The following is a 26,390-nucleotide window of genomic DNA, read 5'->3' on the forward strand; positions in this document are numbered from 1 at the left end:
AAACTTTAACTCAAACATCTTCCTCTTTTATAAAAAAGGACAACAAAGAAATTTTACCAAAATCAAAAGTTACTACTTTTGACTAGTGCACTAAGTCAATGAGGCTAACTCATTTGATAGGCATTGGGCCTTGCTCCTCGTTCATTTCCCACCAATGTGGGACAAATGCCAAAGGAGCAAAAACCCAACCAAAAACGATATTAATAAATCTGGTTTGATCCTACATTTTGTTGACTAAAGACAAAGACCAAGAAATTACTACCATTAAGAAGGTTTTTCTACAATCAAATAGATCATAGGCTGTTGTGAGCCACTGGTACTCTTAGAAGACTACAAGGTCGTAATAAGCAAGCTGTATGCATTGAAGAAGACCGAAGCAAAGCGTTCATTTAGGAGTCATCGCAAGTTTCTGGTAGACAAAGCATAGGGTTATTGACAAAAGATATGATACAAAAAACTACAACAAAGGTGCATGTTTTGGGGTGACGACGTTTGATCCCCACGGGCAGCACAAGAGATGTCGCATGAGGTTGAAAGTTGCATATCAATGATCGACGGGATAAGAGAGGGCGAGATGAGAAACACGTGGAGCATTTAGGTACAAGAATGTGTTATTGGACAAGATAGAGAGAGCTGAAAAAATCATCGACATTTGAGGAGACTGTTGGAGTAGAGGGAAGGGAGGATCCGAAGCTCCTAACAAAAGTTGAAGGAAAAGGCCCTCTTTTTTGTTGGTAATAAATGCCTAAATGTCTTTGCTCAGAGCTGAAGCTTCAACAAGCAAGGAAACTACAGCAACAAGACCAATATTGTACTTGCTAAGAATCAACATATCAAAAAAGTTAGCCATCTTTCTATCCACATTACATCTTCCTATCAACTGCAAAGCACCGGCTGTGCTACAACTCTTTCACATAGTTAGAGAAACATTATACTCCTCACCTTCAAACATTAACGAAATACTTGCACACATTAACAGATAACATCTAGGCAAGAATTATTAAGATATGTACAAAATTAAAGCCCACTAACAGATAACCTTTTGTACAGATTGTTCCTTGTCTATTTGAACATAGAAAAAATTTATATTGGCATAATATGAATCATAGAACAATGGTAATGCTGCTTTTGAACTCTGATTAAGTCCTCATAAAGTTCTTAATATTGAGGATGCGATGATCAGCAATAGAGTCTCAGGCGTGTTGTTATCGGCTCCCGGCAGATAGGACACGATGTTAGGTTCGCACTGCAATCCTTGCACATCTTGAGCAAGAAAAAACAATAGGATAAATACGAGGCAAATGTTGGAAGGCAGGTCAGACTCACATGGCTAAAACTGTGCATTGTTAAATTCACTTTAACAAAGAAAAAAGAAAGATTTGACAATGGCCTTGGGTAAAGAAATGTAAAGTCACCAGTGAGGATCACTCCATTTTGCTAATTGTACGACTAAACACACTACAGAGTTTGATTTTTACAAGATTTTCATGCAAATAATAATTTTATATGAAAGGGTACAGTATGACTTCTCTTCGGTTTAACAAAGGGGGGAGGGGGTATTATGGATGATTATCTTCTTCTCCATAATCCCTCCTTATACTTTCTTTTTCTGTGATTAAGAGAAAATAGTATAAAAGCAACATTTTGTGACTTCCCAATGCTAAGAAACCCAAATAAAAGCTAAAATTATTTTCCATGCCTTGCTAAAAAAAATTTCAGAAATTTACCACAGGAAAGCAAATTCACATGCTAGACCATACTGCAATATTCATACCACACAAGAAAACACAATTTGCTTGAACTTACCAAATGACCGCATCCAAAAGCCATGTCCTTAGGGTTTGTCAGGCAAATAGGGCAGACCTTGAACAAGAAAACATATTCTCAAAACCATTCTGATTTAAACATGAATGTGAAGAGGTAGAATCAGGGGGGATAGGAATTACCAGTTCCACTTGAGCTGTTGCCTCAACTGTTTTAAAGTCTGTCACAGGTGGGACTGATTTGACTGCATTATCATGGTCAATCACATTACGTGGGGGCGGAAGAGGTCTTGTACGTGGAGCAGCTCCTGATTCTCGACTGCAAAGTTGAATTTCTTGATATTTTCAAAAATGCCTAAATTGGATGATACTTACTAAAGACTACAACTCTTGGCCTTACTTGACTAGTCTTTGGGTTGCCCTGAACTGAAATGGAATTTCCATGAGGGCAGCAAGTGCAAAGGCTGCTTCCTTTTTTAATGCGTCTGTGTTTTCAGACATGACTTTTGTGAAGTCGACAAACTGCACGAGGGAGTAAAAAATAAAATTGAAAAAAAGAAGGTGTCATATTTTTGTCCACAATGAAAAAGGAATAATTCAATAGGCAAAATGGAATCCAATATCCATTCTCCAGAGGGAGTACTCTGCATGTGAAAAGCTTTTGCGGTGTTAGTTTCATACAAGGTAGGATTAAGGCAGTTGAGTTTAGAGTTGGTAATAACCAACTGACATGCCAATGAAATGATTTTTCTTCTAAAAGGATACTGAAGTCGGTAAGTCAGTCATCCTCTAAACCCCAAAAGAGACTATCTCAACCCCAAAAGAGACCATCTCAAACCAAAGTCTTCATACAGCATGACTGTTTTTTAGTTGTATCTCCTAGATCTCTTTAACCCAAATGCAAGGTGACAAATTGTAACACCCCCTTCCTGTAGGATAGAGATATTACTAACATAATGCCCGGTAAAGAGATTCATATCTTGAAATACCTCATTTATTAAAAAGCATCAAAATATTAAAACTGAATTGAACATGATTGTTTCGAAAACTGAACATAAAATAAAAGAACATAAACTAATCTTATGAATGACATAAAAGAAATCTAATTCTTGTGTGAATATCACTAGATCTATTCCTGGCCATTCAGCTCGGCATCATCATAATCACCATCTAAGAGAATTAAACATGGAAGAAAACAAGAAGACAAACAAAAATGAGTCGAATACTCAGTAAATAGCACATCATACCGTAAAATATAATTTGGCCTAGCATGGACTTAATTTCTGAAGACTCTTCATAACATACATACAGCATCACAGATTTACAATCATACATGTAACATAACTTTCTGAAAAAAACTTTACTTACATATATCGTCATTGATTCATATAGCATACGTATTCATCATTAACATGAGCGGAAACATACATAATCATGACAAACATATAACGTGAATGCATAATAACTTGTTTATCTTGTTTTAACATGGAGTGAAACACACTTGAGTCAGTGTTTCACTTAACTGGCATTACATGGAGTGAAACACGCATGAGTCTGTGTTTCACTTAACTGGCATAACATGGAGTGAAATACGCTAGAGTCTGTGTTTCACTTATCTTGCATAACATGGAGTGAAACACGCTTGAGTCCGTGTTTCACCTAATTGGCATAACATGAAGTGAAATACGCTTAAGTCTGTATTTCACCTAACTTGCATAACCTGGAGTGAAACACGCTTGAGTCCATGTTTCACTTAACTTGTGGTTCACCACGCTTGAGTCCGTGGCACTGTCTTAAAACTTCTTATCTTTCTTAATGCATGAGAATTTATTAGGCTTCATAAACTTTTCTAACATGGCATATTCTTGTTCATGACAAAACATAACATGACATATTCATATTCTTGTACATGGCATAGCCTAACATGACATTTTCTTGTACATGGCATAGAATAACATGACATAACATAACATGATCTGAACATTTTATGACATTCCATGGCATACATGATCTAAGTACTACATGAACAAGGCATGCATGATCTAAGTACTACATGAACATGGCATACATAATCTAAATACTACATGAACATGGCTTGCATAATCTGGCTATTCTATTACATGGCATACTTGACTTGAATTACTACATGAACATCCCATGGCTTTCATATGATTTTAGTTAACATTCAATCAATCAAACAACAAATTCATTCAGTTAAGCATAATCTCATATTTCATCAAAGATCGTGAAAGGAACCTAACCTTGACTTGTCTCTTAGCGTAGCGTAGATAACCATCATAAGCACATCATATTTTCATACAAAACAATAATATTCACAGTATGCATGCATTTATATAATCATACTATTTACCTCTTAGCGCTGCTTCCTGATTTCCAACTTGTAGCGCGTTACCTATACGAGGTACTAAATGTTACTAATTTCTTAGTGAACTAGTCTAGTGTTCTAACTACTTAAAATCATACCGTAGAGATAATATAATACATATTCAATTAAAAATTACTACATATTAATATTATTCAAGACCCATAATATAACTTAATAATTGTATTAAAATATAGGAAGGCCCAAGGCCAATTGGGGAAAACAATCCACTTTAAAAGAACAAGGTTTCATCAAGAGGGTTTACAGAAGCCTATAAAACCAGCTATCGTTTTAAGGGTATTTTGGGAAATCATCCTAATGGGCATGGGTATTTTGGGAAAACTGGATATAAAGGAAGATATAAACTTACGATGGAAAGGCTCTCATTGCGTAACAGAGGGGCAAGACTAAGAACAAAGGGAGTGGTTGTACGATGCTCACCGAGAGAAGGAGGCTGAGGCGACGACGACTCTGGGGTGGTTGGAAGCGACCGGCGACGTGATTGGGTCCTCTAGGCAGTGGTGCAATGCAGGAGAGAGAGAGTGAGAGAGTTAGACCGAGAAGTGAAAATCACGGGGAGAGAGAGAGATCCCGTCGGGGACTTACTGGAAAGGAGTGGGTTCAATGGGGTTGGGCTGGTCGGCAATTTCTGGGCAGCTGGGGTAGTGCTCTGACGTCCTAGGGTGGTAGGCGGTGGCTGGGCAGAGTATATATGGCTTATGCGAAAGGGAGTTCTTCATATTTTTTTTTGTGTGTTTAAAACAGAGGGTTTTCGTGGGATTTTATAGATGATGGGGAGGGGAGGGGAGTGGCATGAGTCCTCAGGAGGTATGCTAGTGTTTGAAGTTGGCTACACTTAGGAAATTATTCCTACGAGGATATGGATTAAGGAGGGGGTTTTTTGAAGAGTTTGAGTTGGAGTTAATCTCAAACTAGGAACCAAATCTACTATGGGAACCTAATGGATAAACTATACGAAGGTTTTGATAGGGAAGGAATCACTAATTTAATCTATCTGTTAGCATATTTCCTAAGATGATAATAAAAGTCAAAATAAATAAAATAAATAAAAAATATATAATACTAGTTTTAAGCCCGGAATTGGACCCGTATGTTACACCATAGATAAAATGCAAAGTAAAACGCATAATGTTTGACTTGAGTAATAATAATATTAAATCAAGTTTGAAAAAACTATATACAATATAATTTTCAAAAGAATAGAGCTTTGCTCCTATTAAAAATCTCTATCCCATATAATTTCAAAGAATGAATCTTTGTTCCTATGGAATCATATCATCAACTATCCCACTATATTAATATTAAATGACAACTACTATTATAAAACCACATTATCCACTCATTTGTGTTATCATCAAATAAAATTAAATAATATATCATTAAGTTAAACTTGTAAAATAAATATTAGTATGTCCTATTAAATGCCTAATAAAATAAAGTATTAAACAAAAGTTAGTTTATTTAATTGGATTACTAATTATTATTAAAATTTAGTTTTCCTAATATAGAAATAAAGGATAGTAAGGGATAGAAGATTTAATTTTTCAACCAAGTTTTTGGACACTTCTTCTTTCTATGTATGGGACATGAACTACCATATATAACCACAAGATAAAGAAAAAAATAAATAAATTCAGTGAAGCCATTCAGATTGTGCTCTCTCTTTTCAACATATTAGCAAGTACTTGAAGTAATTAACAAAGACATGGAAGAAGTTCACAAAAAAAAGGTAAAAAAAACTTAAAAAAAGAATCTTGTGGCCCAGGTATTAGCCAAAATATCTCGATCCTTATAGAAGAGCATCTTTGGGTTCAATATTTTTCATATTGTGGATATATCACTGAATTTCTTTACCGTGAACCTCAAAACTTCCACTGATTTCTAACAATCCCAAATACCAGGTTCAATCCCTCTTGATTGTCTTCATAACCTCTCTTTATTAGTGAGACTACAGTACAAAATTTGTAAATCTGAAGTAGCAACTTGATAAGCTCCTTTCCAAACAGGCAACAAGACAAACCACTGAATTAGGCATAGCCAAAAACATCCGAAATAAGTAAATAAAGGGCAGGCCTCTCTTGGAACCTTAAAGCATAAGAGTTGACCAAATCTAAGTCTCACCATCCTCGTACACATGTGACACAAGCCAATGTAAGTGCCTTCTTCACATCATAAAATTCTCATATAACACAACTTAAAGCCGCAGTCCAAACCACCTTGCAAGGAGCAGCACAGGCAAATTACTCTCCCAAGGGAATATACCATCTGTAGTTGCTCAAAATGCCTTACAAAAAGATCTAAACTGAATCTCCTTACTTTTAGAGAGTCCCAACAAATAATATCCTTGTGAGGATCAAAACTGACAAAAATGTAAAGAGTTCAAAAGACAGCATCCACTGACTGTACCCCCCAACTTAACTAAAAAGGAGGGCTCCAACATGCAGCAGAACGATCCGACAAGTCTGAACAAGGACTTAGCAACAATTTAATGACCAGCGACCAATTTTATAGTTAACTTTGAGCATGCATGCTGTCTTTGATGAGTTTACTTTTCAACCTTTTTATAGTCAAAGCTTACACAAGATGAAGGCAGGAAAAGAAGGACAGGAAAGGAACCGTGCTTCATTGGTTAAACAAATTCACTATATATCCAAGTATCTAACCACCCATCACAATTCAATCCTTTGGCCAGAGCTGACCTAGTTGTAAAGATACATATAAGGAAAGCAAAAATCAACATGTAATCGTACATTTACCAAATACCTGGAAATTGTCAAATGTGCGCTGAGGAATGTTATCATCGAATTGCTGCATTGCATCCCAGGGTCCATCCCCAACTCCAACCAAAATAATTGAGAGAGGATATTGGCTGTTTATGAGAATTCCACTTTAAACAAGAACAACACAACATAAGAAATCAAGAATACAAATGGAATTGCCTTACCTAGCAGCAACTATGGATTCTACAGTAGCTTTTTCTTGTGGACTGAACCTTCCAGGTGGTGTATCAGGACTTCTGGTCACCTATGTAAAATCCCAGACCGTAAGCAAATTAAAAGAAGAAAATAGAACCTCAGATAAGAATAAATAACACACGGGATAAAAACATGTTTCACAGACCTGTCCATCTGCAACAATGACTAGAACATGATATTGCCCATTGGTTCTCTCCACAATGTCAATTGCCGCATCAATTATTGGGGCAAATGAGGTTGGACCTATAAACAAGAGCAGGGGAAACTATCATAATCAGAGATAGGAAACTCCTCCCCCCCCCCCCCCCCCCCCTCTCTCTCCAAATGAGGTTTCTATTATCTTGAAACATTTTAATTTTATTCAACCCCTACTTTTGATTCACACGTGTACATCTCAATTGAGAACATTCAAATTAAACTTGTGTTGTAATGGGCTACACTTCTTCACCTTATAAGTACGTCATGGAAGACGAGGTCACTGATTAAATGGAAAGCCAAAATGTGTTGGAATTTGCTTAATATCAATGTAGCCTATAAGTAATATGAGGGAGTAAAAGGAGATTTGTTTGTAGAGGAAGGCAGAAAATTTACCAAGAAAATACTTTTCTTGATTACGAAAAAGAAAAAAAAAAAAAAAAAAACTTGATCCTGGAAAAACTAAAAACAAAATTCCTGAATTCTCAATAAGGAATCATCCATCTCTCACCATCAAAACTACTTTTGCATGAGGTGTTTTGTATTAGCAGCCAGAAAGAACGAAAATTAAGATGTGAAAGAAAACATCTATTCAGCAGACTAGATGAGAGGAAAAAGATATGCATGAACAAAACTTCATTGGCTGAAAGGCAAAAGAAAATACAAAAAAGAAGTCAGAAGGGAAAGCTCATTAAAAATACCTGCCAGCTTTAAGTGCGGAACAATCTGTCTATAACGTGCAAGAGCTTCCTCAAAACCATTACACTGTCGATGATCAGGATAAAAGCTGAACACATGTCTATCATGTGTTGTTGCTTTAAAAAAAAGAGAGATAGAGACAAAATCAGAACAACTTGTCCATGGAGAAATATCTTTACATCTTCTACTAAAAGCAGAGATAAATAGATACTAACCGTCGCCAAACCCAAAACAAGGTATCAAATTATCTTCATCGAAAGGAGACAAAGTGCGGCCAATTATAGAGATTGCTTGCTCGTAGGGATTAGGTGTGCTACTGATTGCATGAAGGCTTTTCCTGTTGAATGAATACTTGCCTGCGATCATTGAATGTGACTTTTACATTGACTTAGAATATTAACAGCACAGATAACATTTAAAAAAAAAAAAAATCACCTGTCCACTCATTGCTCTTTGTGAAGTCAATACCAAGTATCAAATTTGATGATTCAAGGCCAGCTTCTCTTAATGAAGAGATAACCTGAAAATTTGGGTGCCACACCACATTATTGTGCCACTTCCATTTGGACATAATAATAAGCATGATTATTGACACGTACAAAACCCATCTCCAGGCTAGCTATTTGGGAAAAAAATATGAGCAAGTGTTTTTTGATAAAGATAATTGCTCTACTCTTCATTTTCAAATAATAAGCATGATTATTGACACGTACAAAACCCATCTCCAGGCTAGCTATTTGGGAAAAAAATATGAGCAAGTGTTTTTTTATAAAGATAATTGCTCTACTCTTCATTTTCAATTACTATATTATATCTTTTTCTCAAGTAGAATGATAGCCACTTAAAATATATAGAGCTGCTTTTCTTAGAAGACAGCTGAATTGCAAATACAATGGTAGAATAACTTTTGAATTTTCTTCTGCCACCAATGCCTATGAGACTAGAAAAAAATAAGAAGAAAAACAGCAACCCAACCATACTAAATGAAGCAGTTTGAATCAATGAAGTCCATCACAGGATTTGCATTCCAAGCTTTATAAACTCCTCATTCAGGATCACTCTATCATACAGAACTGCAAATCGAGTTCCAGAAATCCCCATCTTTGCATCATCATAAAGGTCAGACTAACTCTTCGTATACCAATCTTTTTCATTAAAACATTCTCAGCCGATTGCCAAACAAAACCTATGTACATTGGAAAGTGCCATCCTTGTAATAAAATAAATTTCCATTTCACTGGATAAGACTGATAAGCCTCCCAGTTTGATTCCAAAGGACTTTAACACTTACAATTCCACCTATTAGCCACTGATATAGAGGACTGAAGAACTCAAGAAAGTGTGTAGGAGGACTAACATACTTAAACCAAGTGTTTCTTAACTAATTTAGACTTGTACCCTCTAGCATTAAGAGCATACATTATTTTTGAAGGCTCAATCACATTATTGGTTATTTGTTGTAATCTTATAAATTGACTGGCATATTCGTCATTTGGTGAAGGAGGATATACAAGAAATCAAGGATATGTCATGCTGATAAAAACTCACAGCTGAAAAGAGCAAGTGCATCATCAATATTATTTTTAAATTCCAGTTATTTAGACTCATGGATTACATCTCCTCAGACCAGACGAGTTTTTTTGTACAATTCGAGAGATTGCCCATTGTACACTTGTTTTTAGTTAAAACTGGGATTGGGTCACTTGGTCTAGGTTTATTGCTTAAGACGGGACAGGTTCAAGGCACTTGAAAAACAAGGAGCAAGCTGGGTTTGATTAAGCCAATTTAACCTGAAACAAGCTGCATTCTGTAAATAAAACAAAAAACAATAAAAAAAAAAGAAAGAAAGTTACATTCCATAGTGTAATGCTTTGGTGGTAATGCTTGTTTGGTTGTCAGCTTAGATTTGTAATAGCCTCTTTGCGAATGACTACATGCATCTTCAAGGTTTTGTTGAGAAAAAGGAAAGAGAAAATGTAGGTAGATTGGACCAACGAGTGAAGAAATTGATAGCAGAAAGGAGAGAGGGAAAGAGTGAGTAACATGGGATTCGAGTCAGTTAAGAAAGAGGTTATGATCATTTTGTTGACAACCAAGTTACATTAGTCTTAGTGTTTGGCTTTGTTAATAAAAAGGGTATACTTTTCAAGACATTCCCTGCAGACTTACGATGTAAAACTCTTGGAGGATTTGCTTTATTAGTAATAGAGAAAAGAAGAAAATAAGATCTTTATTAGTAGTACATATAGAAGAAAATAAGAACCAAACAATTTCAAAATATTTTTTCATCTAACTGGATAGTCAATATCAATGATCCTACTGAGTTGACTGTCATTGTTTCAGATGGTTGCCCTGCTTCCACAATGATACTAGTTATCTTATTTGAATTGTATGATGCTCCATGTTGGTCAATAAGTAAAGTGGCACCTTATATGTTTGTCATAAAAAAGAAAAGCACTCAGATACTAATGAACAAACACCCTCAAAAAAATCGGTAGTCAATAATGTCACAAATCCATCAACAAGTCAAGTAACAGTGTAGACCTTCTCTAAAGAGTTGAAATTATCAGCTATGTGTGTAGGGTGCTGCTTATGTCGATGGTAAGTATCCATTGAACTTCCCACATGAGTTGGATGATGCTGAAAGTCATCACGAGGATCATCATGTGGTTGATTGTAAGTATTCATTGAACTTCCTACAAAAGAAGGTGGATGCCGCTGATATTCATCATGAGAATCATCATATGTTGATTCCCCGTTTCCCATATCTGGATATCACCGACCTATATCAAGAAAAGTATTACCTTAATACAACAAGGCAGATGGGTTTCTTCTGAAAAAGGTTCTAAAATACATAAAGTACATTAAAGTAAAGAAACTAGCTTAGAAGTGCAACGAACAGCATTTTCCAACAAATTATGGAGCATCTGCTGTGAATTGTTTTTGTCAGGAACGATATATATAAGCATATATGTTTTCTCAAAGATCACAGCCTTGCATGCTTTATTGTATTCCTGGTAACTGATACTAGAAAGTAATGCATATCAGCAACCTTGATAGTATTGAGAGTAATTAAAATTCCCAGAGCAATAAGTAAGGATAAGACTTACTAGACCCTACACAAAGTTCGAAGTTGTGGCCCAAATTAAGACACCTTAACCAAGCCGAAGACTAAACCCTGCACCACTGAGGTGACAAACTTAGCGTAGCTCAAAGGGCTGAACAGATATGAATAGTTTCTACTTCCAGGAGATAACCTCTAAATTCTTAAACAGAAATGTAAGTTGATTCCCAACCATTAACTATTGAAAGTTAGCATTATTTATATCATCCGATTTCTCCCATCAGATAAGCGCATCCATGTAAAAAAATAAAGTCAACACTCAGATTTTTATACGATTCAACCGAATTCTTCATGAACAGAGGGAGCATTATGCTGAATGCTGATAGAATGATCCAGTTTCCAGCAAACAAATATTCTAACAAATTCTTGGTTTCACATGGTGATCGATGACCAGTTTTCTCCAAACCCGTAACTCATAAATGTAATATCTTATCAAAATGTTGTCAGTTTTCCCAGAAAGCATATAAACTTATCCATAACATCGAACTCAAGGTACCCACAATTTACAAATTAGGACGCACGTCACAAAAGATTTGACAAGCCCAGTTTCAGTAGCAAAAAATTGCAATCAAACTAACAATACTTCAAAACAGGAACTGAAATTCCAACAGGTACAAAGTTAAAAGAGAAACAGAGAGAGCGAGAATCATACCTGTAACAATATGGAGAGAAAGAGCAAGACGAAAGAAGATTCAAAATTAATTCTAGAGTTTCGTAAACACAGCTTTGCTTGTTCCTCTTCAAAAGAGTGACTTTGAAGGGTGGACGTTTTGGGATTTGACGTGAAGTCGCTGGCTTTTCCATCCCCCTCGGGGTCAAGTCTTTTTTTTTTATTATTATTTTAATCTTATTCATTCGTTGGCTTCTGGTGTAGTCGTCTATCGCGTGCACTTGTCAACTTTGTACAGCTCAGTCAAAACTCTCGCTTGTACGTGAAAAATAAAATCAAGGACTTTTACGTGGGCTGCAATCAGATGCGCTCACACTGATTACTTTGCCGTTGCCGTCGCCGTGCCGGTGACAGTTTAGATTTATTATTGGAAAAGCGACATAAAATAATCTATTTATAACATGTTACTTGTTATAGAAAGAAATTATACTTTGAAGGTGCAATATTGAATACACATGCATTGATTAAAAAATATGAATATTTTTTTTTTTTATCAAATTATATCGAGTCTCAACAAAAAGTGCTAGTGTGCCGCTCAACTTTGACAGCTGAGCATGTCTCCTAATACAAATTTTACTTTTTATTTTTTTATTTTATATTTTTTAAACATATTTAAAAAATACATTAATATACTAATAGTCATTTTCTTAATAAGTAAATAAAAGAAAAAAATTAAAAAAAAATAAATATATGAGAAGTTAAAATAAGAGGACAAAATAAGACGCCATAAAAGCATTATTCAACAAATAATGGGTTGGCACACTTGACTTGTAGTATCTTATTTCTATTCTTTTATATTGATATTATATTTTTTATAATTTTAATTGGGTTAATTTCGACTAGATTAGACTAGAACGAGACAATAGAAGAAAATCCACGGTGACATAATCGTTGGATCGCCCAAATTAATATTCTTCCGGATGGCATATTTCCATAACAAAAGTGTAGCTAAAATCTAAATTAAGTATAGTAATTTTTTTTCTTTTTAATATCTCAAACTCTTAATGAGAAAAAAATAATGGGGAAGTACATTTTTCATTCTAAATTATTATCTATTTAATTTCTGTTATACGGATCCCAAATGATAAAAAAGGTTATAACATGCACCTTGAGTTATAAAAAAGTTATTATATATTAACTTTAAGATTCGACTCATGTTAAGATTGTGTCGTGCGATTTATTTTGCGAATTGTTAGATTTTTGAAGAGGATGCATAGTAAAATGATTTACAATTTTGGGATGCACATAGGCTCATTAGCAAGAGGATTAATGACAATTCAACAGTACTTATTGTTAGGGATGTAATCGGTTCGATTCGGTCTGATTTTATACATATTTTATAACTGAACTGGTAGAACTGGTTTTGAAATTTGAAAAACCGATACCACACCGGTTACATTTCTAAATTGGTACTTTCAGTTTTACTTGTTCAGTTTGGTTTTTTCAATATATTATATATAATACAGTATATATATTATAGTATATAATAAAATAGTGATGATATATTGTAGTGTATTATAATATATATTATAATTGTATTATAGGATATAGTGATGTATTATAATATATAATATAGTGATATATTATAGTATATTATAATATATATTGATATAGTAGTAGTATAACTACTAATACAATAGACTATAATGATAATATATAGTTATTTATATAAGATTTTAAAATTTAAAATTATATTAATTAGTAATTTATCATCTAATAAAAAATTATTTTATATATAATTATACATATTATATATAAAATAATTATATATAATATAAAAATCATATAAAAAATATTTTATACAATATAAAAAATATATATATATATATATGAACCGGTCTGGTCTGGTGTTAAAAAAAGAAAAATCAGAACCGAATCGATTTTGACTGGTTTTGAGAAAAATGTAACCAGTACCGGATCGGACCGAACCAAACCCACCAATTCGGTCCGGTCCAGTTTATCAGTTTTTTTCCACCCCTAGTTACTGTGATAGTATATTTCTTTTTCAAATTTAACATTTATCATAACATGATCAAAGAATATATATTATATATATATATATTTGTAAAAGAAATATTATAACTTGAATGATAATGAACTCGTATAGTCGTTCGACTCTTTCCAATGAAAGAACTAGGCCAAGCAATGGACAAAAAAGGGCCGCCCTAATTTCATATTTGGTAGGCTGGTACCATTTCGAGAAAGGCCTTAAGCTTTCCCGGTACAAGTCACGGGCCTAATCCAGGCCCATTAAAAGGGCTCAGGCCATGCCTAAAGTAATGAGCTAAACATTTAGTATATAAGAAGAATATACCTGAAATGATCTGATATCAATAATGAGAAATGATATCAGAGCTAGAATTGTTATAACTGTATGACTCATCGTTATTCTAGAGAGAGAGAGAGAAAGAGAGAGAGAGATTACAATGCATTAAAGTAAATATCGTTTCAATATTCTCACATGCACGTACAAAATTACCATGGTCATGATCCTTATAATTCATTGATCGATCATAATCTATGGATTGAGATATTATTAATGAGCTCATTAATGGTGATGCTACCGCTAGAGATCCGATGTTGATAGACGATCGAGTTTGTTCATGAAAGTGATACCACAGCTGCAACTACAGAACTCCGGATCAGTCTCTATTTTTAGATTCTAAACTGGAATTTCCGTTCCACAAATTATTGATTTGGATGGCATTAATGAAGCTTTCTTACCATGCATGCCGAGTTGTACGGCAAATGATGTCATGACAGTCCATATCAATATATATATATATAGAGAGAGAGAGAGAGAAGCATGTTAACACCGTTAATTTAGTGATCATGAATTAACATGTTAATTATCATGCAAAATAGTAATAACATGTACTTTTAATTTTACTTATAATTTTATGTACAAAGTATATTTTGTCAGTTTTCTTTTGAAATTTAAATTTTAAATTTTAAATTTTATAATTTTCGATATATCAATAATTCACGTGTATTAAAAATTTAAGTTTTAATTTGTAAAGTTTTCTTTTAAGTACAGTTAGCATTTTTCATATGCCCGTTAATTATTTTGCAAAACAGTAATGATGATCAGCTTTCATCGAATATCATTGCGATCTTTATTAATTGGTAGTTAAAGTAGTACGGCATGGACGATAGCGAAGAATGATGAAAGCATGCAATTAATGCGTCATGTGTTATTGATCTATTATATATGACAACGTTCTTAATTAATTTGACAACTTTGAGATTGATATGTTTTTGGTGACAAACTAACGAATTCGAGAGTTGAGAAAAAGGCTTGATATCGATCGATCTGTATGAAATACTTCCAAAACATTGTGATCATCACGTGTCCACGACCACGACATTTCTGTCATCAATATATATATATATATATATAGAGAGAGAGAGAGAGAGAGAGATGCCCTCAATCGATCGGCTGAGGCCCACTTGATCTCAACCGTATTGACATGCATGGCACATGTCCTTTCACCATTTCCATGCCTAGCTAGCTAACCGGTGGGGACAATTGGACTATACCTGAGTTCGAAGGGGTCATTTACACCAAATATTTTAGATGCTTCACGGGATTAACCTCTCTAGTCTCTCTCTCTCTCTCTCTCTCTCTCTCTCTCTCTCTCTCTCTTTCCGCAGCTAGCTTGTTCGATTGGACGTAGTAGCCTCATGACCTTGGGAATCACAAATTTAAGCTCAAAGTTTGCATTTTTTCAAGTATTCTATAAATAATTAAATCTCCACGATATTCTGAGTATAAGTTTAAACTTTTAAGATTAGGCGATTTCAATAATATCAAAATACGTAGATGTTATAAGTTGATCAAACCCTTATAACTTTACATGACCACCTCATCTTAATTAAAAATTATTCAAAGTATTGGACTCTATAGTCTGTACTACTTACATATACCCAAACTTTCACGAGGTTTTGGGAACATTAGCCGGGCCCCACAACATTTAACTCTCTTTTTTTCAAAGTTCAAACTTAGAAAGCTTGGATTATTAAAGATTCAAATATTACGACCACACATGACTTGGACAAACTCAAGTTTTTCATAAGCTCAAGTCTTTCGCAAGCTCTTTAAAAATAAAAAAAAACAAACAAAAATATTTTTACAAAAAAGCTTGTACAAATTAAGCGTATACATTTAGGACTTGTTTACTCTATATATAATACCCTACATGCATATATATATAATATAGACTCATGTTCTTAATTTACCCAAATGATATATTTAACATGCATGATATATTGATCATCGACTGTATATATGCTAACTCTAGCAAAATATTCTTCCTCGTGCATCATCCAGTAATGTGTTATTCCTTGATTGGCAGCTTTCACATGATATAATGCAAATTCACCTCGATCGATCTCTTTCCTTTTCGTATTTCCGATTGATAATGTTCATATAAATTAAGATTTTTTATATATAATATGGCGATCAGTGCTACTTTAGATATAATAATAATGTAGAAAACAACTATTTACTAAAGTCACAATCATCGATACATCCAATGAATATTTTGATGATGATCATCAGCTCACAACTATAAGATATTACTAACAATATTGATCTTATCCATAACAATATTAATAGTAAACAATGTTAATAAGGTTGCTTTTTCTTTGGATTTATCATGCGGCATCTACAATCTCATTGTCCTCGTAATGTAGAGGAAGTTCGAGTACTATAGGTGGAGGTGTTTGAGAAAGAAAGAAAGAAAGAAAAAGTTGGAACTCGATCGGTGGCACCATCGCCATTTCATACGTTTAAGGTAAGGGGGAAATAGCTAGATAAAGAGGTGTGTGACTTTTGTCTTGGGCCAATTGTATGACAAAGAGATCAGGGGGGGACAATATGTCTTGATCTTATATATGCTCTGGACAAAACATTGGAATTTGGAAATTGAATTAATTCAATCGATACCCTTCATGTCTTACTGACATCCGAGAGAGTATAGTATGTATATAGGCAATGGTACTGCTATCAGTGTTAAGATCAGATCAGATGAGAAATGATCCACGACTGTACCATATTATATATATGAAATATAATATTTTATTAAGGAAAATTAATGCAGATTTGTGCAAGCTTATGGCATTCAAGTTTAATACAAGTATTTTGATAAGAAGCAAAATCTATCTAAGAAATTAATCTAATTTTTTATGATAGACCGTATATATGCTCGGAACTTGTATTTAACACTACTCTTCTATTATTCAAAAAAAAAAAAAAAAAACTACTCTTCTATAAATATGTCATGCATGCATATTCCAACCCTAAGTTTTCATTTGATTTATTTTGTGGGACCTTGAAATATATGTGTGTGTATACACTAATTCGAATTATAGAATATCCTGGAGTCCTACAAATCTTGAAAATTCCAGCTAGTAATTATTAGTTCAATCTAGCGTAACACTTAGAATCACGTTAGATCTATTTTGTAATAAAAATAGATTTACAATCTAGCGTAACACTTAAAATCACGTTAGGTTATAAATTTACTTTTATGAGATCTTTTTATGGTTAAAATATTTACCTAATCTTATCCGTGGGGTTTTGGGATTGATTGGTTTCCTCTTGCAAAATAAATTTAGACAACTGTTTGGATAGAAAGAACTGGGTTGGAATTTATAGATTTCAAAAGTAGATATAATTAAAACTACGTGATTTCAAATTCATTCCTTTTAATATAATTGGAAATCTTAATAAAAACTTAATTAGTTGCAAATCCAAATTTTAATATATAACCAGATTAAACAAGATATTTGGAATTTAAAGAACTAAATTCAGATATCATCGATCTTTGTCTCTAAATCCAGCCATTTAAACTTACTTCCCATAAATTATAACAGACAATAGAAGCTGCGAGATTTTAGTGATTTTAATTTATTGAAGAAAGTGATTAAAGGGTTAAAGGACGCCCACTCGTCTCAGTTGTTGGCACCTTTACAACCTTCCAAACCTTAAATTTGCTACGACCTTTCCAATGGACGGCCTTTGGCCTTTTCCTTCTCACCCCTCTCGTCTATATATATCTTTAATTTCCTCTTACTAATACAGTACTCTCTTTATAATTTAAGCTCTCTAGCTCATTCATTTATTTATACTCTCAGTTTTGTTCTATATATAGCTCTCTCTGTCCTTGTGCTCTATAAATTATATACAGCTAGCTAATTCATCTACTCCAGAGCCCTTTAAAATGTCTCTCACATTGGACTCTAGCACTTCACCCATTCCTCTGTGTCCATTAATGGAGCTTAAAGATGAGAATGGAACTTTGGTTTTTGACTCTGCCCTGCTTCAGAAACAATCAAATTTGCCCAGTGCGTTTATCTGGCCACTGCGAGACTTGGTACACACTCATGAAGAAGAGCTTAAAGAACCTCTGATAGACCTGGGTGGGTTCATTCGAGGTGACAATGCGGCAACTGCTCGCGCAGTTGAGCTCGTGAGGGCGGCTTGCTTGAACCATGGTTTCTTCCAAGTGACCAACCATGGTGTTGATGCCAGTCTCATTCGTGCCGCATATGAGGAGATCGATGCCATTTTCAAGATGCCTCTCGGCAAGAAGCTCAGCCTTTACAAGAAGCCCGGCTGCATCTCAGGGTATTCCGGCGCCCATGCAGATCGCTACTCGTCTAAGTTGCCATGGAAGGAGACATTTTCTTTTGGGTACCATGGGAACGAGTCCGAGCCCATCGTATTTAACTATTTCAAGTCTGTCTTAGGAGAAGATTTTGAACAGACAGGGTGAGATAATCATAGACGATTACGTAGCTAATTAATACTCCAGACATCGACAGTGATGCACTGTTTTATAATTAAGTTCCATGCCTAGCTTTTAGCAAGTTCAATCTAGCTAGCAATTTCATTTTCTAGAATTACTACCCTTATTATTATTATTATTAAGAACAAAAACCAGTAGTACTAGTACTTCTGTTGATGGATTTGCATGGACTTTCATTTTTTCCCTCGATGCTTCGATCGAATTAATATAAATAAATTACTAAAGCCCGACCTTTTGACTTGATATATAGTAGGCCGGACTGCTAAAAAAATAAAGCTTGTTCCAGTTTGAAAATAGCTCTCTCTCTCTCTCTCTCTCTCTCTCTCTCTATATATATATATATATATGATCTAACGGAGAGCATGAACTGTGTTTAATTTGTTACAGTTGGGTTTACCAAAGATACTGTGAAGCCATGAAGGAAGTTTCTCTAGTGATTATGGAGCTCTTGGCAGTTAGCTTGGGTGTTGATCGTTTACACTACAGAAAGTTTTTTGAAGATGGAAGCTCAATAATGAGGTGTAACAACTATCCCCCTTGCAAAAAATCTGGCCTCACCCTCGGCACCGGTCCTCATTGCGACCCAACCTCCTTGACCATACTTCATCAGGACCAAGTCGGAGGCCTTGAGGTTTTTGCAAACAACAGATGGCAAGCAATTCGACCTCGTCCAGATGCCCTAGTCATAAACATTGGTGATACCTTTATGGTACGTACGTACGTCCTTAATTAATTCCCGATATCATTTCTGGCCCTCGATCGATCTGATTTTGTTTCATTATTTCGTGTTAATTTTATTGCAAAATTAAATTGAAATCGTGAAGTCATGGAAAAGGCTCGGAGATAAGTCTATGTTTTTATAACGTCCTGAGTAACAGGCGTAAAACGCACGCACGCACGCATGCATGCATGATGGGGACAAGTAGGTCTCAGCATTAATTATTTTCTGTTAAGATTAAGACATGAGTTTTGACCTTGAAATGACTAAGGATGATCAATTATAGAGTCGCAATACACATAAAGGTGTTGGCTGCTATATAGTCGTTTCCGAATACTAGCTAGCTAGTTTTTCTAATTTGAAGCTAGTACTTTGAGAACCACGTACGCAGCCACAACCGGTACGTGGCTCGATCTGGAGTAATTTTTGTGGGTCGACCATCAGCATTATAATTCATAATTTTATGAAAACTTAGGGTTTAGTCAACACACATGAGATAAGAAAGTCATGCATGATGATGGTCTAAGTCGCGTAACTGTTTGTTTGGAAGAACATGAATTAATTACAAGAAGGACTAGTCCTGCTTATAAGATCAGTCCAAAATAATTCCATTAATAATTATCTTCTTTTCAAGGCATTTTGGACATCATGATCAACGACTATATACAATGATATGCCTCGTAAATTTCTGTAGAACTAGGGGCATATATATGTCGTGTTTTCATGGCAGAAACACTAGTTCTGTGGTATATATGTTAATGCAGCCTGAAGCTGCTAGTAGCCATAGCAGGCCGATAAAAGATATTATGATGATTTGATTTTTGTTTGTTTTGATAAATGTACGTACGTAGGCATTATCCAATGGGAGGTATAAGAGTTGCCTGCATAGGGCAGTGGTGAACAGGGAAAAGGAGAGGAGATCATTGGTTTTCTTCGTGTGCCCTAGAGAGGACAAAGTGGTGAGCCCCCCACAAGATCTGGTTTGCGGAGAAGGGCCAAGGAAGTACCCGGATTTCACATGGTCCGACCTCTTGGAGTTTACCCAAAAGCACTACAGAGCTGATGTCACTACCCTCCAAAGCTTCATCCAATGGCTTAATACCAAAGAATCCAACTTCCAGTAGTCCCTTTAATTGGCAGATTCTGATCAACGAATATCGATCTCAATATGCATGATATTCCCTTCTCACCCACGCCACCCCCCCCCCCCCCCCCCCTCCCCAAAACCCCTTAATTCCTCCCTATTTTGTATATATATCCATGTATGCCGTTTAAGCACCTATATATCTAGGGTTCCACCAGCCAGCTGATATTATTTGGTTTCGGTATACCCTAGTTCTAGTACTAGTATTAGTAGTACTGTATATACATGACAACTTTCATGAGTACCGGTAGTACTACTACTTCTCATGCATGGTCAGTGCCGTACTCATAGATCTGTAATTTGATCTTTCTCTCAGTACTCATGTATGGTGTACGTGCATATTGATCAGGCACAGTACGTATGCATGCGCTCCTAAGAGAAGATTTTTTACGTTATCAGTGCACGTACGTAAGCGCGTCAGTACTAGCTTTATATCAATTGTCAATATAATCAATATCAGCTACCTAGCTAGCTGCTATGCTCTCATGTCTATGATGATTCGATCGGTTTCTAGTTTTTTGGTCCTTTTTGTTGCATATGGAATATCATCTAATTGTGGTACTGTTTATATTACGTACCATTCCTTCAATTCTTAATTAAACCATATATATTAGGTTAATCTAAGTACAATAATCAGTACGCGCGCGGTACGTACCATCATTCGTTGAGAGTAATTTTATTTGAAAATTAGGTTCATTTGAATGTGTGGCTAGTATTCATGATCAACATGGGATATTGATGCATGCAATTATTAATATCAAATGCCATCATTAATTGATCATCAATATACCGCTAGGCATTTCATGGCCATGCAGAACCCTATAATCGTCGACCTATCATGTGTTTTCTTACTCATGAACATATATATCTCCTCACTCTGATCTCCTCAGTTGACGATCTCTTTTGTTAATTTTCCTTCCAATTTTAACTTCTTTAGAAAACCCAAAAGTACAACAAAAACATGGCTGATCATCAGGTATCTCAAACTTTTCTAGTGCCCAAGTACTTGTCAATAATGTAATGGCATCGATCGATCGAAGGCCGCGGCCTACGTACACGCATGAAAGAAAGATTAATGGAACAGGACTAGAGAGACGTTGAACTACTGGCCGGTCCTCAGATCCGGGTCTCTATTAATTAAACAAACTTTGTTGTATCGATCCGGTCAAGTTGTACGTTTTGTGCACAGGAATTACGTACAGACTGGAGTATACCGAAATCCGGAGGACTAATAGGGGGATTAATGATACAATTTCCAGGTGGGATATACAACGAATTATTACTCACATTACTTCCATGAGTTCGATGCCAACATCACATGCAATAGGATGCATGCATCAGTCGTCGAGTTTTCTAATATTAAACAAACACTGAGAGACATGCATCAACAACTATATATATAATATATAGCTGGTTTGACTACAATCATGTTGTTCTGCCCATGCATGCAGTATTAATTCCCCTAGCTTAATTAGTTCCCAGCTCATTATTTGTTTCCCGTTACGTACTCTAGCTGGAGCTAGCTTTGAGACAAAAGCCTTATCATCGATGTTTGTTAATTTGTCATCATTAATCCTTGTTCTCTTGCAAGAATCCAACTGATCTTCGTGTGTATCTATATATATATATATATATATATATATATATATAACTGGGTTTTAGAGAAGAGCAGACAACGTACGTGTTGCCCGCATGGATATGTGCGTGTCTGCATATGAGAGGAGTACAAACTGGACATGCACGCAACTTGCTGGCTAAACTTGTCAGACCAATTGTTTTTCTTTTTTGCCTTTCACTTCCTATGATTTTTCTCAGATTTCTGTGGTGCAGTGTGAAATATATCGTAAGAGACAAATTATACAACTTTCTCTTGCTTCATTGTGTATTTTAATTTAATGATTTTATCTTTTCTGACAACTTTCATGATTTTTTTTATCTTTAGCTATATAAGTACGGCTAGCTTGCGGCCTTTAGTTTGGCGCTTTGAATTTTGATTTGAATTCTAGGTCTCTCTCTCACAATATAGAAAAAAATCAATTCATTATCTTAACTTTTATCATTCTCTTATTATTTCATGATGTAATATTAGATTATAAATTTATAAGTAAAATATAATAAATAATTTTTAATCACCTAATATCACATTATAAAATGATAGAAGAATGATGAAAGTTGAGATGATGAGTAGCATTATTCAAAATGAGTTTTTAAAGGACTTATCACTTATGCACGTGCCTTGAACTTGCATAATTTAGGCCTGTTTGGATACAAAAATGTACGGTTTCATCTGTCTCATTATCTCATTATTACAAATTTTATAAATTTTCATACAAAATATAATAAATAATTCAACTTTTTCAAATCCTAAAATAATAATAATATTAAAAAATAATATTCTAACAATATTTTATTCAACTTTCAATTTTCATCTAAAATCATATCATCTCATCTCTTGACTATCCAAATATGGCCTTATTTTTCTTCTCTCGCTATGATCTTTGGAACCTTTAATATTTCTATGTTCTATGCAAACTTTTCGGGAAAATTCATATTAATAATTCTAATTGTCAATTTATTTAAAATCAATTTCTATAAACTTGGAGAGATATATTCGTCGATCATTATAGTATTTGATATCACATCACGCAAATCCATTTTCAAGGTGATCATAGGAAGCATGGACCATAATTAGTCAACAATAATCTATCTAAAACGTACACTTAGTCGATCATCATGTCAGAGCACTAGTATTGGACTAATCAAATGTTAGTGAAATTCAAAATATAGCTTATAAGTTTTGTATAAATAACCTACATTGGACTAGCTAAAAACCTTTAGTTTAGACTTTGAGCTACAGTAACTCTAAAGGAATTTTCAAAGTTGGAGAGTCACTATTTACCCATCAAACCCATATTTTATTCACAAACAATCAACAAGCCTTTATTAAATTCTTTTTAAAACTTTCATTAGTAAACAAGGCTATATTATGTTCATATTTTCTAGAATTTTTTTTTTTGTAAACAAGCCTATATTATGTTGGATAATTAGGTTGATATAAAAAATAGTTGAGAAATAATAATTTTAAGTAAAAATTAAATTATTAATTAATATATGGAGTGTATTTTCAAAATATAAAAAAATTATTTTAAAAATACATAATATTATATTATTATTTTGATTTTGAAATGGATAGTCCAATTTGGATTAATATCTTCAATAGATTTGGCTTTAGCCAAAAACTTAACTTTTAGCCAAATTTGAGACTTGGCAATAGCTTGCCAATGCTCTTAGGAAGATCATACATTCAAGTCTTAATTTTATGATATTGTTGACCCAACGCAACTAAAAAAACAGATTTGATTATATTTGCAATGTGTGGTCAATGATCGGGTACTGGGTGTTGATGTCGTGTTTCAAGGCCTGAGCAACTCCATGCCATTGTGCAATCGGACCTGGTTTATGTTAAGATGGAGAATATGGGGCTCGAGGCACAGTGGTACCTCCGATGCTCAATTTAGTTTCAATATAGGAGATGAAAAGAGAAATAATGGCTTAAGGAAAATGAGAGTATAAGTATTCAAGAGTGTGAGTAACCTCCTTCTTGGCTGATGGATGAGGTATTTATACCTGGTTGGGGTGAGCCTCGAGGTGGAGGTGGCTAGGTGTGATGCTTCGTACTGGGATCGAGTGTCCCTGCCATCTTCCCGCTTCTTGTCAGGCCTGATCACGGTTGTCACTGACACCCTGCATGCTGTTGCGTGCCAACCCCTGGGGCGCAGGTGCATTAAATGGGGCATGGCTCCTATAATGGTGTGCTCGTTTTCGTTCTATTAAATGCGGTGTGGTCTTGATCCGACACGTTCGTCCTCCTGCACTGTCTAGACAACAGAGTCAGGGACAGGGAATATCCCTATTTGTCTGCCAATCATAGTGTCAGGCTATCCTGCTTTACCTCCCGTCCTTTTGTCAATGTACCATTTCCACTGCTTCTCCTTTTGGGCCTCCAAGGTCGACCTGGCCCAGCTCAAGCCTTATCTATGGCCCTGGGCCGGGCCTGGGGATTACTCCCCTCACACTGGGGTTCTATTCGCAATAATCCAAATGCAAACAAATTGAAGCTATAGTATCAAGAAAGCTGGCTAAGGAGTAGTATCAACATTTAGTACTGGAAATTACCATGTCCTCTGAAATACTGCGGCTCCTCCTTTATTGCCTCCCCACCTGATCTTGAGACACTCGACCTGTAAAAAAATACATGGGGATTTTATTTTAATGTTTGAAAACATATATACCGCTTAGTAACGCGACAAAATTGCGAATAGAGCACTTCTTTAATGAGACATATTCATGCATATATGCCAGTAAAACCTCGGTTTCATGGAAACGGCCTATAACTTCGAGTTGTCATAATCGTATCACCATCACAGAGAAAAAGACTGCCACAAGGGTTGTCTTTACATTCTTAAAACGAACGCATAAAAAATAGAGTAAGAAAGGGGGCCCCCAAAAGATCTCTGGGCAAATAAAACTTTTGTAAGGATGCTAGCTAGCTTTATAATTAGAAAATGAATATTTATGGAGAGGTAGTACTAGTACCGTCTACCTCCAATTTGAGGCGACTGGTAGATAGAGATCGATGCAACGTACGCGCGCACAGATGATGACCACTGCGGTCACCCTTCTCCTGCCCTTTTCAACGTATAACTTTTCTGAAATTGTTCACATGATTTGATTCATTTTCAGAGATATATACAATTCCACAACTTATAGTTTTTGGCTCGTGCATTCACGTGTGGGTGCATGATTTCGGGCCCAGTTTGTTTAGTACGTAGTGGCACGTGTGTGGGGTCCAGACAAAGATTTTGTTGCCAACTTGTTTTAAAGTGTTTCGAATTATTGACTTGGACACCTTTATTTGCACTCACAAGTACTACTCTTCGCGAAACCACATATTTATGTATCTTTATGTCGGGCACCAATTATATATATACATATTCTTTTTGAAATAAAAAGATATGAGAGGGAACAATCAGAGGTGATTTACTTATAATCTGAGCATAGCATGATGATATCATAATAGCACCTTACACGTTAAAAACAGAACATGATGGGGTACTGCTTAAATTACGAAAACTCGTAGGTGCTCCCTCAAATCAGACTTGAGTCGTCGACACAGCTTTAGATCACAACGTTGTCAAATCAGTTGGGAGTAATCCAAGAGTACTACTGAACCACCACCATGTCGTATAAATTCAACCCACTTCACATATATAGATTACACAACTTTTTTAAAATCGTAAAGAAATCTCTTTTTTAGGATTTTAGCATTTAATAAACTAGAAAACATAACAATGTTTTCCTTAAAATAAATAGAAAGTGCATAAATATTTATTACAAATAAAATAAGAAGAAAGCTCTTAAAATTTGAAATTATGAAAAAAAAACAAAATGGAATCAGGCTGTAAGACGTTGAACCGAGAGATGTCTAGTACCAAATGTTTAGCAACCAGGTTGTATTTAGATGTTGAGCTGAATTAAGATGAGTTAAGTTATTTATGAATAGTAGTGAGTTGAGATGGTGTAGTAAGTTTTGTGAGACTCATTTAAGATGCGTTTATATGTGTTTGGATGTTAAAATGAGTTTTAGATATATTTATGAGAATTTGAAAAAGGTTGTGGGTCTTGCGTATAAAGAGGTATTGAATTGAAAAAGGTTGTGAGTCCATCATGTAAAGAGATTTTGAGTTGAGATGAGTTTAGTAATTTAAAAGTTGAGTGTTTAAATGTTAGACTCAGTTTAAAATTAGACTGAACTGAGTTGATCTCAGTAAAATCCAATAACCAAATGGAATTTTAGGCAATTGTTGCTTGATCGCTTCTTGAACA

General features: G+C 34.9%; 2 protein-coding genes across 2 annotated transcripts; one reads left to right on the forward strand and one right to left on the reverse strand.

The window, feature by feature from the left end:
- Window positions 1-915: 915 nt before the first annotated feature.
- Window positions 916-11,989, reverse strand: LOC121250101 (E3 ubiquitin-protein ligase RGLG3-like). The gene is made up of 12 exons (XM_041149039.1): window positions 11,813-11,989; window positions 10,581-10,819; window positions 8,472-8,556; window positions 8,252-8,392; window positions 8,039-8,152; window positions 7,288-7,385; window positions 7,112-7,191; window positions 6,931-7,036; window positions 2,164-2,285; window positions 1,947-2,082; window positions 1,807-1,863; window positions 916-1,263 (listed from the first exon to the last, which is right to left on the reverse strand). Exons 2-12 carry the CDS (start codon window positions 10,800-10,802, stop codon window positions 1,180-1,182), a joined length of 1,245 nt encoding a protein of 414 aa, XP_041004973.1. The 5' UTR covers window positions 10,803-10,819; window positions 11,813-11,989; the 3' UTR covers window positions 916-1,179.
- A 5,926-nt stretch (window positions 11,990-17,915) lies between these two features.
- LOC121250102 (gibberellin 20 oxidase 1-B-like) lies at window positions 17,916-20,995 on the forward strand. Its single transcript, XM_041149040.1, has 3 exons — window positions 17,916-18,605; window positions 19,030-19,351; window positions 20,212-20,995. Exons 1-3 carry the CDS (start codon window positions 18,055-18,057, stop codon window positions 20,482-20,484), a joined length of 1,146 nt encoding a protein of 381 aa, XP_041004974.1. The 5' UTR covers window positions 17,916-18,054; the 3' UTR covers window positions 20,485-20,995.
- Window positions 20,996-26,390: the final 5,395 nt, after the last annotated feature.

This window comes from Juglans microcarpa x Juglans regia, chromosome 2D (genome assembly GCF_004785595.1).
Source record: "Juglans microcarpa x Juglans regia isolate MS1-56 chromosome 2D, Jm3101_v1.0, whole genome shotgun sequence".
NCBI lineage: Eukaryota > Viridiplantae > Streptophyta > Magnoliopsida > Fagales > Juglandaceae > Juglans > Juglans microcarpa x Juglans regia.